General features: G+C 43.3%; 1 protein-coding gene across 1 annotated transcript; it reads right to left on the minus strand.

The window, feature by feature from the left end:
* Positions 1-503: 503 nt before the first annotated feature.
* On the minus strand, positions 504-15,649 carry OTUB1 (OTU deubiquitinase, ubiquitin aldehyde binding 1). The gene is made up of 7 exons (XM_075281471.1): positions 15,546-15,649; positions 5,456-5,517; positions 5,162-5,260; positions 3,707-3,825; positions 2,864-2,948; positions 2,521-2,715; positions 504-940 (listed from the first exon to the last, which is right to left on the minus strand). Exons 1-7 carry the CDS (start codon positions 15,586-15,588, stop codon positions 743-745), a joined length of 801 nt encoding a protein of 266 aa, XP_075137572.1. The 5' UTR covers positions 15,589-15,649; the 3' UTR covers positions 504-742.
* Positions 15,650-17,804: the final 2,155 nt, after the last annotated feature.

Here is a 17,804-nt window from a genome sequence, read left to right on the forward strand (position 1 = left end):
TTTAGGCTAAGGCCCCACGGGACATCCCGCAGCAAAAAGAAAAAACCGCTGTGGAAAAAACTGTGGCGGCAACACATCACGGTTCGTCCCATAGCGCTTTAGACAAAGTCCATAGAGTTTTCCTCTGCGGACTTTGTTACAATTATATCTATGGGGAAACCGCTGGTGTTTCTGTAGGTATAATTGACATGCTGCGATTTCCAAAACCGGCGCGTGTCCACACTGGCATGGGATTCGCTAGACTCCCATCCACTTTGCCCTTACTGTAAAACGCCTTTGATTATTCCGTCCCGTGGGGCCCAGCCTTAGTTGCAGAAATTTTTGCAGGTTTTGCTTTCTCATGAATTCAGAACAGCACAGAAATTTCCTCAGCACATCTGGGATATATGACTTAACCAGACATGTACCCTGGCCACAATAGGTTTTGGAATAAAACATAGCTGAATTATTCTGGGCACCGTACGATAACCATAAAACAAGAGTCTTTCTACTTCCAAGCACTCTTAAAGAGAATGTTTTTTTTATTTACTGGCTCACCACCCCCAGATCTGCCTATGCCGTCCCACCACTACATATCCATGAGTGTGTAGAGTTCGTTTATTTTGCTCCATTGAAATAAAACGTAACAGGCAGAGGATAATGTACAGATAATGGGGGAACAGATTAAAGCGCAGAGGAAGGTGGAGAGACGAGAATGTGATTTCAAGGAGAAGGGGGGGTGTGCAGAACAACACAGAGCAGGTCACTTATACAGAATGTCGTAGTGTCCGGGTCGGTAGAGCAGGAACACCTGTGGATGTGAGCCCTCAGGAAACACGTGGGTGACTGTGCTGCCCCCCTCACCCCTGTCCATATATTCAACCTGAATAGAAACATTCAAGGCCTGGGAGAGAGCAATGATGTGAATGTGGTCACTTTCCTTACACATGGGCTCAACCTCCTGAACAAAGATGAAAGAAAACAGCATTGATGGAGGGAGGAAATAAAAAAAAAAGTGATGTTAATATCCGGAAAAATTGCAAAACATTTGCAAGCTAATAGTACATGGTGCATTACACATAGAACACTTGCATATCAGAGTACTGCGGAGGACAACCATATCAATGGTACCAGAACATTTGTCTATAACATTTTGCCACCGGTATTAAGACCAAAAGCAAGAATAATAATAATGAACAGATGATGCCATTATTTTGGTACAGTCTAGAAGATGCAACTCTAATACATACACCAGTCAGCCATAACATTAAAGCTTCCTGATGAATAAACAGCTTTGACCTTTTGAGGCATGGACTTCTCCAGACCCTTAAAAATGGGATTTAGCACCAAAATGTTCATTTTAGATCCTAAGGTGTGAAGTGAGGCCTCCATTGATCAGAATTGTTTTTGCCAGCACACCTAACAAATGCTTTTTCTTTATCACGTTCCAGATACCTTTCCTGAACAATTTCTGCAGTGTGGTCAGGGGCTTTACTTTATCCTTGCTGTGAAAGGGTGTACTTCATAGCAATTTCTAAGCAGGTGGGGTTTTGTTACTAACATTCACATAAATAACCAGTGCAGCATGCAAAATGCTTTTCCTCAGGATGATGGCATCTACCAGCAGGACAATGCGACGTGTCATAAAGCTCGCAGTGTATGTGCGTGGTACAAGGAGCACCGGGATGAGTTTACCGTACTCCCTTGGCCAGCAAATTCCCCAGACTTGAACCCAATCGAGAATATGTGGGATCACCTTAATTGGGTTGTTCGCGCCGTGGATGCTCAACTGCGTAACCTAGCGCAGCTGGCCACGGCACTGGAGTCGGCATGGCTCAACATCCTAGTGAACATCATCACAACATCCCCTCTCTTCCTGCACGTCTCGCAGCAGTCCGCTCTGCCAAAGAGGGTTATTCTGGATTTTGACAGGTGGTTTCATTAATGTAACTGGACTGTGTATCAGGACCCAAGTTTTCCAGAAGAACACTGCCCAAAGTAGCATGTTGGCTCAGCCATCTTGCCTTACCACAATGCATCTTTTTACCTTCCTCAAGTAATCGCTGAACATGCACCAGGCTGTCCACATGATATACAGTATAACTAACCAGGCGACCATCTTTCATTGCTCCATTGTCCTGTTCTGAGTAGTTTAGTTGTTTTGTGTTGACAGTGGAATCGCTCGGTAGAACTATGCCACCATCAATTGCTCTGTCAATTCAGCCGAATGTTACCTGATGTGTATGAGTAGCCTTAGACTTATCTATTTTTTCTACCTCCAATACATACATTTCAAGAAGTGGCTGCTCACTTGCTGTCTGACACTTTCCGTGCCTTGACATGTGCCACTGACACCAGATAATGTCACCTGTCAGTGACTTTAATGTCATGGCAGATTGGCGTCTATGCTTATTACTCAGAGGCAGCCTGATCCGTATACATCTCCCGTTTTAAGGCTCTTCAGCATCTTTCTTATTTCTACAATATATAGTATACCTCAGCACACAGTGGCATCTGAAAGAGAGAATACAATTCTATTACCTGCTGGCAGAATTCCTTGACGCTTCTTCCACCTTCTATAAAGTGCTGGTAAAAGATGCTCTCTCTCTGCAAGTGTCCAGAGGTCAGAAGACGCAGGTAGACGACCACGTAATCTGAAACAGTCTGCTCATTAAATGCAGCTAGTAGCTCCGTCACTGCAGGACGTTTCTCTACAAGAGCAATTAGATCCATGAACTGTGAATGCAAGAAAAGAAGAAGTCCCATAGACTGAGGGTCACCACACGGCGCAGACATAAATGAACAACCAGAACAAGCGTCCTAAAGAAAGAATGCAAAATGACTCAAGAGGGAAAGCGAAAGGAAAGTAGGGAATAGTGCTTACTGTGTTATGGAAATCTTCTATAGTAAATTCTGTAAACCCTTGTCTGATAAGCTCTTCCTTACTGCGCAGTGCCACCTCCTTAAACCTAGAAGAGGAAACAGAAGATTAAACATGGCTTTGTAAAAAAGGAGTAAGCACTGCCTTATGGAAGTATACTACTGTCCCATAATCCTGATTCAGCAGATTGATAGCATTAAACCCCTGCTCCATTCCTGATGCAGGGGTTACAGGTAAACCAAGGTCCATAATATTCAAGGGACTCCCTTTTTATGCTGATAAATACACTTACAGTTACACAATGAATGAATCAGGTCTGTCACAAAGGTAATGGTATTTTCCTGCTGAATAAAATCAGCAGACCTAGACTTAGACATACTGAGGGCCTATCAATATGTAAATCCTGAAAATATAAAATCCTCAATAAAGTCGGCAAAAATATCTATAAAAATAGAGTACTGAAACATACTTGATCTTTCTGCACCCCAGTTATGACCAGGGCGTACAGCTCCCTATTCTACTCATCTGAATGGGGACCACTGGAGATAGCCGAGTATTTTATCATAACTAGGGAGCAAAATAACCCAGTTCTGAAATTCGCTGGGGAAGAGATCGGTGGGACACCCACCTATAAGCAAGTCACAACCCTATCATTTGAATAGGCGGTAACCTCTTGTAACTGGAATAACCTTTTAACATTTTGCATATAAGGATACGTATCATCTCACTTTGTAAAATATACATGCAGTAAGTACAAAAAAATTGAAAAAAGGGCACCAGCTATTTTTTTTTTCTGCTGCAGTGAAATCACACTTATTATTCCTTCCCATAATCCCAGCGACTTACCTTTCAAGTTCAGTTCCTCCTTCCAGCAGAGCTTCTAAATAGGAATAGCCAAACGCCCTGTAGAAACAGTTGCCATCTGGTCTTGTTCGACGTATGTAAGTGTATCTTCTGTGCAAGTCCTAGTGGGAGAGATAGCATTTCTATTTTCTAGCTGTTTGGTTTTAGGTCTTACAGATTGTTAGATTTGCTCTTTAACCTCTTCTTGACATCCGCCATAATAGCAGATGCAGTCTTTAAAAATGGTGCCCTCTCTAAAGCAGACTGGATGCCATAACAGTCTGGTCTCAGAGACTGAGTGCCCAAGATCTGAGTCTGCTCTGACCATGAGCATTTACCCCTTTCATGTGGCCACACACCTCCTCCTAATACCCCTACCTTGGTGTCCCCAGTTGGTCTTAAATTTTACTGGAGCCGTCCTGACTCCATGACAGCCGGGAGACTTATGAAGGCTCCCAGGCCTGTCTTCAATAGAGACCTGGTGACACAGACCCTAAATGCCGCCTAAAACCCGGTCTCCATTCTTTTCAATAGGAGTCAGATGCTGATTTTATCTCTAGCGGGAAAAAATAAGCATCATGTTCAGGTGAATTGAAGTGAATTCCTGGCAAGCAGGAGCAGATAGGGTAAGTTCACATGGGAGTTTTTTGGTCAGGATTTGGACATGGAATCCACATCAAAATCCGGTTAAAAAAAAACAAAAAAAAAAAAAAAAAACACCTCCCATTGAAATCAATGGGAGCCGGTCATTTCCTTTTTCCGCAAGTGGTTTGTTCCCGCTCGCGGAAAAAAGAAGCGACCTGCCCTTTTTTCAGGCTGATTCAGCTGCGGACATCCGCCTCACGAAACTCCCTCCCAACTAGGCCCATCCATTTGGGCCTAATCTGGAGCAGAATGCCGCAACTGGGTGGTACACTGTATGTACTGCACAGGTATCCAGCCGTGGCTAGACGTTTTTGGACCGGATTCTGGGGTGGCCACCGCGTCAAAATCCCGACCAAAAACTCCCGTGTGAACTTACCCATAGACAAGCGAGAAATTCTGCTTCTAATACCTGAAGCTGAATATTTCAGCTTTGAAATTTTCCTCTGTGTGAACTGCCCCTTAGGCAGCTACAGAGAAATCAAAATATAGCAACCCGAAAAACATTTTTTAATTTTTGACTTTTCTAAAGGTGTTAAAAATTGACAAAAACTACATAAATTTGGTATCACTATGGTCATGTTGACTCAAAGAACATGTCACTTTGGCTGCAAAATGTAACACAATTGCAGTTTTTCCTCTAATTTCATCCCAATTTTTTTTTGCCAGATTCCCGGTACATTATATGGAATAATAAATGGTACTATTACGAAATACTATTTGTCCCGCAAAAAGAGAGGAAAAAAAAAAAAAAAAAAAAGTTATGGCTTTTGGAAGGTGGGGAGTACTACAGCACAAAAGGGGGCAAGGACCTACCTTGATCTTGTCTTGGTAAATTTGGTCATCAGGAGCATATTCCTGGTAGAGTACAGAGAGGTCCAGCCGGTCAGATAGCAGTGGAGTGTGTCCTGCAATCTAAGATAAAGAGTGAGAGTTACTCTATTGAGTATTAATAACCCGTGTCCAGCCCTCAGAGATAAGCGTCGCCATTCGCTCTAAGGCTCCATTTCCATCAGTGCAATAGCTTCTAACTTGAGTAACCTATAGAAAAGTATCCAGACTTCTCATCTGACACACGTTCTGTTAGGTTCCCACAGGCTGTATACCAACCTCTTGCTGTATACGGTCCTGTTGAGCAATGATTGCTTCATCATATGTCAGGCAATTCACACCTGAAAATATACAAATGTGAAAAACAATAAGAAAACAGACAAAACTGGTTATAGAGTATTTATACAATGAATAAACACACGCACACCAATGTTCAAAGATTGTATCTATAGTGCATGAGACGAATAATGAACTGACAATGCCATTCAGGAGTTTGGAAAAGCTGGATGAAAGCCTCCCTGGATGCTGGAATGATATACAGTACATAATAGCTGCTAAGGCTGGGTAATTATGACACATTATAATCACTATTAGCCCGGGACCCCATGTTGTAAAACGTTGCGTTTCACATTGACTGTAAAGAGGAAACTGCGATCTCAAAAATACTTGTGTTTTTACAAATCGCAGTATGTCAATTATACCTACGGAAATGCTGGCAAGTAGGTATAAGAGAAAGAATATCTGCAGCATTTTTCGTGTGTGGCTTGCTACATGGGGACTTTTGGGCATTTTACCTCAATTGTGATTAATGGTGATTTTTGTTTTAGGACACGTCCCCAGAAGTGGTATAAAATAAGGGAGAAAGTAATTGTCTATTTGCCCCCCATTATAATTTGACTTTGTACCTGTATTGGAGACGTTTCTTATCCAATTCAAGCCTCCTGAATGACGTCATAGATCGCTGTGACCTGTGATTGGGCTTTAGCAGGCCCTGACGTCATTCAGGACACTGGAAAAGGCCTAAAGAGAATGAAGACCTGCGTTGGATCCCAGGGGAGGCAAGAAGTGCTAGGGGTACAGTAGTGTTGGGTGTCCATTGCGGAACTAGAACGCTAAAATAGCAGTTACATATGGTGCTCGACCAACGTCATTGACTGTAATAGGGTCTATGGGGTGTCCGTATACGGACAACGCTGGACAAAAAAAAGGCGTGCATGCAACAGATGGCCAAACCTGACAATCATCTGATGTGCATGGGAGCGCCTGACACTCCACAATAGCAGATATAAGGGGAAGGGGGATTGAGATTTCTGGATTTTGGATATTGTATGATATATAGTCATAGAATTTTCCTATATACTGTTAGGGCCCCTTCACACGGCGTAAGCGCGCCGCTCATTTAGACACGTATACACATGTCCGAGCGCGGCGCTTCAAAACAGAGCCCATTGATTTCAATGGGAAGCGCACATATATCGGCATATACGCGCGCTTCCCATTGAAATCAATGGGCTCTGTTTTGAAGCGCCGCGCTCAGACACGTGTATACGTGTCTAAATGAGCGGTGCGCTTACGCCATGTGAAGGGGCCCTTAAAATGAGATGTTTAAGGTGCATTCACACAGTGCAGCTGGGTGCAGTTTTCGGATAGTTTTGATTTACAGAAATGCATGAAGGTTTTCTGATGCCGGTTTAACTGCGCCAATCATTTGGCTACACCCTAACCTTAACTCTTTCCCTGCCGATATATTGTACACAAACGACCAGGGAAGGACTTCAGCAGCCAAAGATGTATTTGTAACAAAGGGCTCTCAGTCTGGATTGAGCTGGTGTGGGTTGAATTGGGAACAGCACAGATTTGCGGCTCCTGCTTCAGCCGGTGTGAGCAGCAGTGAACTGTACAGTAGAAACATTGGGGTGGCTGGGTCTTCCTCCAGCAAAATGTAAAGAGGTAATCCCTGGTATTATACAACACCTCTGTATGCCATGCACTTGGCCTAACACAAGGCATTCGTTTTCCCAGAGTGTGATTTTTAACCCCTTCCCGACCCATGTGGTACTATTACCACATGGATGTCTAGTGCTTCACGACCGATGTGGTAATAGTACCACATGGATGTAAACAATCCCCGCAGCGCAGTGCGGGCGTTCTTGGAGCAGGTGTTAGTTGTATCTGACACCTAACAGCCTGCTCCATCCCCCTCCATCAGACATGAGTGCTGATTTTGGGTTTTAACCCGTTGATTGCCGTGATCAAACATGATCACGGCAAACAACGGGTTGCCCGATCTTGTAGGGATCCCCGGCACCCCCCGCTGCGAGATCGGGGGGTGCTGGTATCCCTACCATGTAGCCAGGGGTCTGATTAGTCACCCCTGGCAGTCCTGAGTCCCACTTACCTTTCTTATCCTGTGCGGGATCTCCTGAAGATAAGCTGTCCCATCCGTCCGCACGAGCCGAGCCTCACTTCCTGTTTACAGAGTGAGACATGCAGGCTCTTACTGAAGCCTGTTACTCACTCTGTAAACAGGATCAGTGATGCAAGCTTCACTCATGCAAGTGTCCCATAGGGACACATGAAAAAGTTAAAAAAAAAAAGTGGAAAAAAAAAGTGTTTTGAAACAATTAATAAAGTTATCAAGCCCCAAAAACCCTTTTTTTCTATAGAAAATGAATTATATAAAAAAAAACACTAAAAATTAATAAAAACAATACATATTTGGTATCGCCGTGTCCGTAACAATCTGTACAATAAAACTGAAACAATATTTAATGTACACGGTGAATGACGGAAAAAAAAAACGGAAAAAACCCGCCGGAAGTAGTGATTTTTCGCCATCTCACCTTACAGAATGTGCTATAAAAAGTGATCAAAAAGTCAAATGCACCTCACAACAGTACCAATAAAAAGTACACATTGTCCCGCAAAAAATAAGCCCCCAACCAACACTGTCAACCAAAAAATAAAAATGTTACGCCTCTCAGAAGATGGCGATGCAAAAAACATTGATTTATGTCTCCAAATGTGTTTTTGTTCTGCAGAATTAGTTACGCATAAAAAAATAATATAAATGAGGTATCGCCGTAACCGTACCGACCCACAGAATAAAGATAATATGTTACTTATACTGTACGCTGCATGGCGAAAAATTTACAAGGTAAAACGCAATACCGGAATTGATTTTTTTTTATTTAAATCGAGCAAAAAAAGAGTTAATAAAATGTATTCAGTAAGTTGTAGGCACCCAAAAATGGTGTCATTACATAATACATCTCATCCCGCAAACAACAAGCCCTTATATGGCTGCGTCACCAGAAAAGTAAAGAAAATATAGCATCTAGTAATGCAAGAATAAAAACCCGCAAACATCGCCAAATCATTAGAATACAACTGGCGGCGTCAGGAAGGGAATATATAAGCTGTGCGAGCGAATATCAGGGGACAGCCCAGATTTAGAGCTTACGAGGGAAAATATACCAGAAGTGACCCCAAAGTGACCCCCAGAGTGACTCCCCCAATTATAGGAGCTACTGGGACATAGTAGGAAATTTGGTGTTTGCAATGTCCTCCGCACCGCTTATATATTCCCTCTTCACCATCCGCTGTGCAGTCACGTCTGGGATACTAATACTCACTACACCCCCTGATAAATTCTTTGAGGGGTGCAGTTTTCAAACTGGGGTCACACCTTTGGGGAATCCACTTTTCTGGTACCTTACAGGCTCTACAAACATGATATGGCATCCAGATACCAAACATCTGAATCTGTGCTCCAAAAGCCACATCGCGCTCCTTCCCTTCTGCGCCCTGCTGTGTGCCCAAACTGCATTTTATGCCACATATATGACACATGTATGATACTGGTGTACCCCGGATAATGCACGTAATGTCATATGTGGGTATAAATTGATATTAGGGCACAGCCAGACACAGAAGGGAAGAAGGGTTATTGGGTTTTTGTAGCACAGACTTAGACGGTTTGTTTGGTTTTTTTTTGGATGCCATGACACTTTTGCAGAGACCCTAAAATTGCCCTTACAGAATGGGGTCACTTCTTGGGGAATTCCAGTTCACTGGCACCTCCAGGGCTCTGCAAAAACATCATGGCACCCAGAAAGTCCCTCTAAATCTGTACCCCAAAAGCTAAAAAGCGCAGTGCTCCTTCCCTTCTGAGCCCTGCTGTATGCCCAAGCAGCAGTTTATACCTACATATATAATTTTTTGCCCCTCAGGATGGCCCACTTAATAGTTTTAGGAGTGCAGGTCTCTGACAACACGAAGTGGGTGCAACGTATTGGGCACCGAAATGGCAGATTTCTTTAAAAATTAAAATTTTCATTTTGTACATTAATTTTTGGGAAGCATTTTTAGGCTCAAAATGATAATACCCCTTTATTCATTCCTTGACAGGTGTAGTTTCTAAAATGGGGTCACTTTTGAGGGGTTTCCATTGTATTGGTACTTTAGGGGCTCTGCAAATGCGACATGGCACCAGAAAACTGCCCTCAAAAGCCAAATAGCCCTCTTTCCATTCTGAGCCCCGCCATGTTCCCATACAGCAGATTATGGCCACATATGGGGTATTGCCGTGTTCAGGAGACATTGTGTGACAAACTGGGGGGCTTTTAATTCTCTAACTTCTTGTAAAAATTAAAAATATGGCGCTAAATGGACGATTTATTGGAAAAAAGTAATTTTTCATTTTCACATCTCAATGGTAAAAAAAAAATCTGTGAAACACCTGTAGGGTCCAAGTGCTCACTAAACCCCTTGATAAATTCCTTGAGGGGTCTAGTTTTCAAAATGGGGTCATTTGGGGAGGGGGGTTTCCACTGTTCTAGCACTTCAGGGGCTCTCCAAATGCAACATGGTGCCTGAAACAGATTTCAGCTAAAATTTGCCCTCTAAAATCCCAATAGCGATCCTTCAGCTCTGGACCTTACAGTGTGCCCATACATCACTTTACATCCACATAAGGGGCATTTCTGTAGTTGGGAGAAAATGCTTGACAATTTTTGGGGTGCATTTTCTCTTTTAACCCCTTGTGGAAATGCAAAATTTGGGGTTAAAGCAACATTTTATAGCAAAAAATGTCACTTTTCCTTTTGTTGGGCCAATTCTGTTACACTCCTGTAGGGTCAAAGTGCTCACTAAACCCCTTAGTAAATTCTTTGAGGGGTATAGTTTCCAAAATGGGGTCACATTTGGGGGTTTTCCACTGTTTTGGCACCTTGGGAGCTCTGCAAACGGGACATGGTGCCTGAAAAGTATTCTAGCAAAATCTGGCCTACGAAATCCAATTAGCGCTCCATCCGCTCTGAGAGCGACCGTGTGCCCGTACATTAGGGTACCAGCACATATTGGGTATTGTCGTGTTCGGGAGAAATTTTGTAACAAAATGTGGGGTGCAATTTTTCCTTTAACCCCTTGTGAAGATGAAAAATTTGGGGCTACAGTGACATTTTATTATAAAAAAAAGTAATTTTTCATTTTCACATCTCAATGGTAAAAAAATCTGTGAAACACCTGTAGGGTCCAAGGGCTCACTATACCCCTTGATAAATTCCTTGAGGGGTCTAGTTTCCAAAATGGGGTGACATTTTGGGGGTTTCCACTGTTTTGGCACCTTGGGGGCTTTGCAAACGGGACATGGCGCCTGAAAAGTATTGTAGCAAAATCTGGCCTACAAAATCCAATTAGCGCTCCATCCGCTCTGAGAGCGACCGTGTGCCCGTACATTAGGGTACCAGCACATATGGGGTATTGTCGTGTTCGGGAGAAATTGTGTAACAAAATGTGGGGTGCAGTTTCTCCTTTAACCCTTAGTAAATGTGTAAATTCTAGGGCTAAATGAATATATTAGTGACAGAAATTGAAAAATGTAAATTTGACCTCCATTTTGTTTTAATTGTTGTGAAATGCTGAAAGGGTTAAGAAACTTTCTAACTGCTGTTTTGGATTCTTTCAAGAGTGCAGTTTTTAGAATGGAGTGATTTTCGGGGGGTTTTATTAGAGAGGCCTTTCAAGTACCCTTCAGAACTGAACTGGTCCCTTGAAAAATGTGTTTTGGAAATTTTCTTGAAAATTTGGAAAATTACTGCTTGACTTGTAAGCCTTATAATATCTGAAAAAAATGAAAGGGTGATTAAAATTTGATTGCTACATAAATCAGAGACATGGTTAATTATATTTATGAAAAAATTTGGGTAGTATGGATTTCTATTTGAAAGGCTTGCAATTTCAAAGTTTGAAAACTGCATTTTTTTCAAAATTTTCACCAAATTTCCTATTTTTTCATAATGAAAGACAAAACATATTGACAAAAATTTACTACTGACATGAAGTACAATGTGTTACGAAAAAACAATCTCAGAATCACTTGTGTAAGTTAAAGCGTCTCAAAGTTATTGCCATTTAAAGTGACATGTCAGTTTTGAAAAAAGAGGCCTGGTCCTCAAGTCACTTTTGAGCTGTGTCTCTATAGGGTTAAAGCTTCCAAGCACTTTGCCATACATATGGGGTGCTTGATGTCAGCACTTGAATGGGACTGAGCTGCGATGAACGCACGTTACCGATGAACACAAAATCAAACAGCCTGTGAATCAGAGCTCAGGAGGTATCAATACCACTTCAAATAGCTCAGTCACAGGTGTTGGATCCCCACGAATGTTCAATTCATGACCCATCGTAAGGATAAGTCATCAATTCGAGTCCTAGAAAACCCCTTTAGGCTGAGGCCACGCGTTGCGAAGAAGTTTCACTATTTGTTGCAGGTTTTTGCTGACACACCCCATTAAAGCTACTTCTGTCTGACTCAAAAAGAGGCTGAAATTTAAAAAAAAAAACCCACAGCTTTTCAGCAAAAGTAATCTTTTTCCAACATCACCCAAAATTGATGCTTAAGCTGAAGCGCTGGTTTTACCATAGTCCCCCCTTCTCCACCAAAAACCCTCCACATAACTCTCTGCTACCAAAAAAAAGGGGCACTCATCTTAAATATTTAGAACGTTCTGACAGAGGGAAAAAAAAGTCCAATGAACACTCTGAAGCCAAAGGGGCTTTTGGGAAATAAACTGGATCTTTATAATTATGACCTATGTACAGAGTAAGTTATCAGTATGTGATCCTTCATGGTCCGACACCTGGACCCGGCACAGATCACCTGGTCTAGCAGCCTGCTGGTGCTGGATGCTACTGCTGGACAAGTGGTACCCTCCTATTCAAGTACTAGGAGAGACGCAGCAGTCCTGGTGGTTCCAGTGAACAACAGCACCTCTCCTACTGCTCACATAGGAGCAGCCCTGCATGGCTGCCTATATGCACTATCAGCTTCTGGCACCACGAGGGTGCTAGCACAGGTGATCTGTGCGGGGTCTTGGTGTCAGACCCTGAACAGATCACATACTGATTACCCATCCTGTAGATACGTCATCAGCATAAAATAAATAAGAATAAATATAATATACATTGCAATAAAACGTGTCACTGTTTAACCAAATTCCATTCCGGTCATGTTTCATTTGCAAGCTCCCTGTGAGAACGCAAACCTGCAAACCAAACGTCACTGAACCAAGTGACCTGTTGGAAATCAAGTGTCTCTACAATCTCCCCCCTCCCCTTCCCTATTCCAGTGCAATGGAACCGAAAGCAAAAGGGCAGTGCGGGCAATTCACCGATAGGTGAGGGAGAAGAGCTAGCTCAGGCAGTGTACACTTACTGCAATGACACTGCACAGCTGATTAAAACTGACATACAGTGTGCAATGTAAACAGTGAAGAGGTCACGGTTCTCATACAGTAACAGTGGGGAGTCCTCACTGAACACTTACAGATGCCCTATTCTAAAGATAGGCCCCTAGCTTTGAGTGACAGGGCCAGGGCTATGCTGATTTCTCACCTGGCCTTGTGATCGCACCGTCACATTAGCGCAGTTTGAGGTGTGATTCAGATAATATATTTGCACATTACAAAATAAATTAATATCTCGGCCATGGAGGCGCAAATTTTAATTGGGAAGAAGGCGTTGCATTCAGGTGAGCTTGACTTAAATGTATTGCTGGTTTAAAATGATTGGTGACAGATGCCTTTAATTGGAATATTCCTTTAGGCAATTCTAAAAACAGAAATTTCCACATGTATATCTTTTAATCCTGCTATGGCGCTCACTCCATGGGATAAATCATCTGCTGTCTGCGCTCTAGACCAGACAGCAGCAGTAGGTGAGTGTATGTGGGTATATATATGTTTCACCTTCCCCAGCCTCCCCAGATAGTGAAATTCCTGTACAAGCCCTTTAAGTATGTTTATGTATGACCTGGGGGGTGGGGGGTGTTGAACTTTAATTTGTTTTGAAATTTTTAAGCATCTAACCATGGCAGGTGACCCTGCAGCTGTTGCATCCACTCAGCTACATGCCATGTTTAAATGGAGTGCCAGTATGCGCAGTACATGTGTGGAAGAAGCCAGCAAGTGCAAAAAAAGTAATACATGCAAGCGTAAAATTTATCGGCATCTATGACTCCTGTAAGAGTGTAGCTACGGGATGTGCATGACGTTTCATAGCAGTGGTTGCGGTGTATGATCGCGATTGTCCCATGCAAGTCTATTGACAACCACTGCAGCACTCACAACTGCCACTATTAAAAATACGGCCGTGAGCACTGCAGCTTGTGCTGACAAATGGAAACAGCTGATCTGTGGGGGGACTCTGCCAATCCATATTTCCTGTTTTATCCTCCAGAGCTGTGGAGTGAGGCCCAGTTTAGCTGGAGTCAGAGCAAAGTCAACTCAAATTCAAAGTAAAATCATAATTTTTTAAATAACATTATACAATAATTATTAACTAATATTATATAATAACTAGATGTATCGTTTGTTTCATATTTACTTAATCACTTGCTATTTAATGAATGATGCAACGTTAACACTAAAGTCGGGCTTTCTGTAATTGGGGTTCTTTGGGGAGCAACAAAGAGCTGAACCACAACAACAGTGGTCGCACATGGAGCCCAGCCGTCCATTGAGTGTCCTCTATTTAGAAACTAAAGGAAAAAAAAAATCCTCTGTGCAGGACTTCTCACTCCAATGACTTTTGGCGCAGATGTGCCATAGAGGATCCTTACTGCTTCTGACTGACTATGGCAGGAATCAAGAGCTTTCCCTTTGTATTTATTAGGGGGGAGAAAAAAAAATAGCTGAGGAAAAACACTGTGGAAAAAAACAATACACTTTAAGGCCAAGGCCCCATGATGCAGAAACGCAGCTTTTTTTGTTGCAGATTTTGCTGCAGTTTTTTGAGCCAAGAATGGCTACAAAAGGAATGGGAAATATATACAAAGCTTTTTTACTTCTCCATTCTACTCAATCCACTCCAGGGTTTCGCTCAAAAAACCGCAGCAAAATCTGCAACAAAAAAAGCTGCGTTTCTGCAACATGGGGCCTTAGCCTAAAGCTGCGATTGCGATACGTGGGGCCTTAGTCTTAAGGACCAGGTCCTCAAAGATGAGCAGTATTATATACCACTAGACAATATATACTAGTATGCGCCTTATGGCCCAGCCATAACACTGAACTGCCAGGCCTACCCTTCTGATACTGCAGGGGTATTGGGGCTGAAACTAACGGCACCAATATCTCTGACTGCCGGGCACATACCAGTAAAGCTGGCAGTGATACAACCCATCTCCGAGGACATAAAATGACATCTCCTTTAAATCATGCAGTCTTTTGTTGTAGTAGGTTCCATGCACACGGCCCCATTATATTGTAAAGGCCCCATATACACGCCTGGGCATGGGGCAAACTCAAGAAAGATGCTATTACCTCAGACATGATGTGAACAGCGCCCTACAAAAACTAGTCCTCACTGTGGGACTATTAAAGGACTATCTTATCCTATAAACAGCCCTATATGCACATCTATTGTTTTTTAATGCGCTCCCTGGAAAGTCTAGGGGAGGGGGAGGGGGTTACAGACTGTTTGGGATTTTCCATATGGCGGGGTGTCTGTGCCCATGTTATTTGCTAAAATACCCCCCTAAAAGACAAGGACTGGGCAGTACCATGGTGATAATTGGTGGGGGGAATCATAGAGGTTATCCCCCTTCTCTTATTCATGGTATATACTATGTCTCTTGTATGAATGGCCTATGGACAGACGTTCAGTGCCCTCCTATACATAACACTCCCATACATCTAAAGTACAATGCAGAGCCTCTCCGCAGCGTCTGTACTGCAGTGATGATCTGCACATCATAACCCCACGGCTACTGCTCGTTTATACAGTCAGGTACCGCTGCGGTTATATGTCGCATCCTGCACCGCTTCTGACTGAGCATCACCATGTAGCACAGCGCCGCCTCTCTGCTCACCGTCACAGTCGCTCTGGAGACGATCGGATTCTTCAGCCGCCATCTTTCCTTCGGTCCCCGCTTGCTATCACTTCCGGGAGACTGCAGACCGGAAGTCAGGCCTTTATTTTATTGAGGCCGCCGGATGTCGTACTTATCGTGGGAATTATGAAATAATTCCTAGATGTCCTGTTGTATTTCCACCCCGGGATACACCAAGTAGCGGGACACGGCTAAAGAGCCGCCTGGTGAAGGGCAAAAGGGACACATAGATTTATTCGAGACTGCAAGATTAACTAGCTTTGTTGCCCGTAGCAACCAATCACAGCACAGCTATCATTTCTCAAGAGCGGAATACAGAATGAAAGCAGTACTGTGATTGGTTGCTATGGGAAAGCACAGATAATTCTTATTACTCATTGTAACCAATCACAGTACAGCTTACATTTCTCAAGAGCGGAATACGGAATGAAAGAAGTACTGTGATTGGTTGCTGTGGGAAAAGCCAGAGAATCCTTATTACTCATTGCAACCAATCACAGTACAGCTTTCATTTCTCAAGAGCGGAATACAAAATGAAAGCTGTGCTGTGGTTGGTTGTAATGAGTAATATGGATTCTCTGGCTTTTCCCATGGCAACCAATTACAGCACAACTTTCATGGTCTAGTCTGCTGTTAACAAAATAAGTTGCGATGTGATTGGCTGCTATGAGAAACAGATACCATTATTGTAGTTTTAGGAGGCTATTCACACTAGAGGAATTTGAGGAAATCTTCCGCCTCACATTCCTCGCCAAATCCCATTACCATGGATCTCTTCTCAGAAAGTTATAGTTGAGCGAACACTGTTCGGAACAGCCGTTCCGAACAGCATGATCCCATAGAAATGAATGGAAGCGATCGGCACGCGGGGGGTTAAGTGGCCGGCCGCCGGCAAAGTCTGTGTGCCAGGTGCTTCCATTCATTTCTATGGGAGCGTGCTGTTCAGATCTGCTGATCTGAACAGTGTTCGCTCATCTCTTTCTACCATGGATTTGCACGCTGAATAGCCTCAGATACAGGGACTATTCAGTGTGAGCCTCACACCGCGGTTATGCTGGGTGCACACCTGTGTTGGGGTTTCAGTTTTTTGGATCTGCTTAGGGACCTGATAAACGGAAAATCCAATCTGCTTAAGGCTGGGGCCCCACAGGACGGAAACGCTGCAGGAATAATCGCAGTGTTCTACGGTTAGAGCAAAGTGCATGGGATTCTAGTCAATCGTATGCCATCTTTGTGGTAAAATCCGCAGTGCCAACATGCTGCAATTTCCAAAACCGGCAGGGTTTTGGAAATCACGGCATGTCAATGAAACCACCGGAAATGCCAGCGATTTCACCTTAGGTATATTTGTAAAAGAAACTTTACAGAGGAAACCTCTGTGAACTTTCTGTCTAAAGTGCTGTGGGAAGAACTGTGATGCGTTGCCGCCGCGGTTTTTCTGCAGCGCTTTTTTTACTGTCGGACGTCCCATGGGGTCTTAGCCTCAAAAACAGTGGACCCCCATAGACTATAATGGGGTCTGCCGGGTCTCCGCCCAAAAATGCAGAAAGAAAAGTCTTGCTTCTAAACAGAGTTTGTTTAGTAAATGTCCCCCGGGGTTTTTATGGGAAATACTAAATCAAGGGTTATCAAAGCCATTTCACTTCAGCTGTTGTGGATCTGCTGTATAGGCTGGATTCACACAAGGATTTTTGGACTGGATTTTGACACGGAATCCGCCTCAGAATCCGGTCCAAAAAAATGCCTCCCATTGACTTCAGTGGGAGCCGTTCACTTCTTTTTTTACCGGTTTTGTGCCGCTCGTGGAAAAAAAGAAGCGACCTGACCTCTCTTGCGCACGGTGGAATCCGCCTGCAGCATGATAGCTCCCTCCCAACTAGGCCCATTCATTTGGGCCTAATCTGGAGCGGAATGCCATGACTGCCGGCATCCAGTCGCAGCTAGCCATTTTTTGGACCAGATTCTGAGGCGGCCTCCGTGTCAAAATCCGGTCCAAAAATCCCTGTGTGAACCCAGCCTTAGATACCGCAATCAATTGTAACCATGACATGTACTGTATGTGGTTAGAAAATCGGAGCCAGAGACCTGATGAAAACCGCCAGGTCCACCGTGTGTATTCCATTTAGAGTAAATTTATACGCAGAAGATTTGTTGCAGAAACTTTTTAGATTTTCTCGCCCACCATCTCTTGCCTGCGCCACCCCTCCAACTGCTATATCACCCATTGTACTTGAACTA

This window comes from Leptodactylus fuscus, chromosome 7 (assembly GCF_031893055.1).
Source record: "Leptodactylus fuscus isolate aLepFus1 chromosome 7, aLepFus1.hap2, whole genome shotgun sequence".
Lineage (NCBI taxonomy): Eukaryota > Metazoa > Chordata > Amphibia > Anura > Leptodactylidae > Leptodactylus > Leptodactylus fuscus.

Coding starts and splice junctions, on each gene's coding strand:
- OTUB1 (XM_075281471.1), bottom strand. CDS start 15,588: ATGGCGGCTGAAGAATCCGATCGTCTCCAGAGCGACTGTGACG. Junction 5,261..5,455: donor AGGACCGTATACAGCAAGAG/GTTGGTATACAG, acceptor TCTTTATCTTAG/ATTGCAGGACACACTCCACT. Junction 2,949..3,706: donor GGAGGAACTGAACTTGAAAG/GTAAGTCGCTGG, acceptor TTCCTCTTCTAG/GTTTAAGGAGGTGGCACTGC.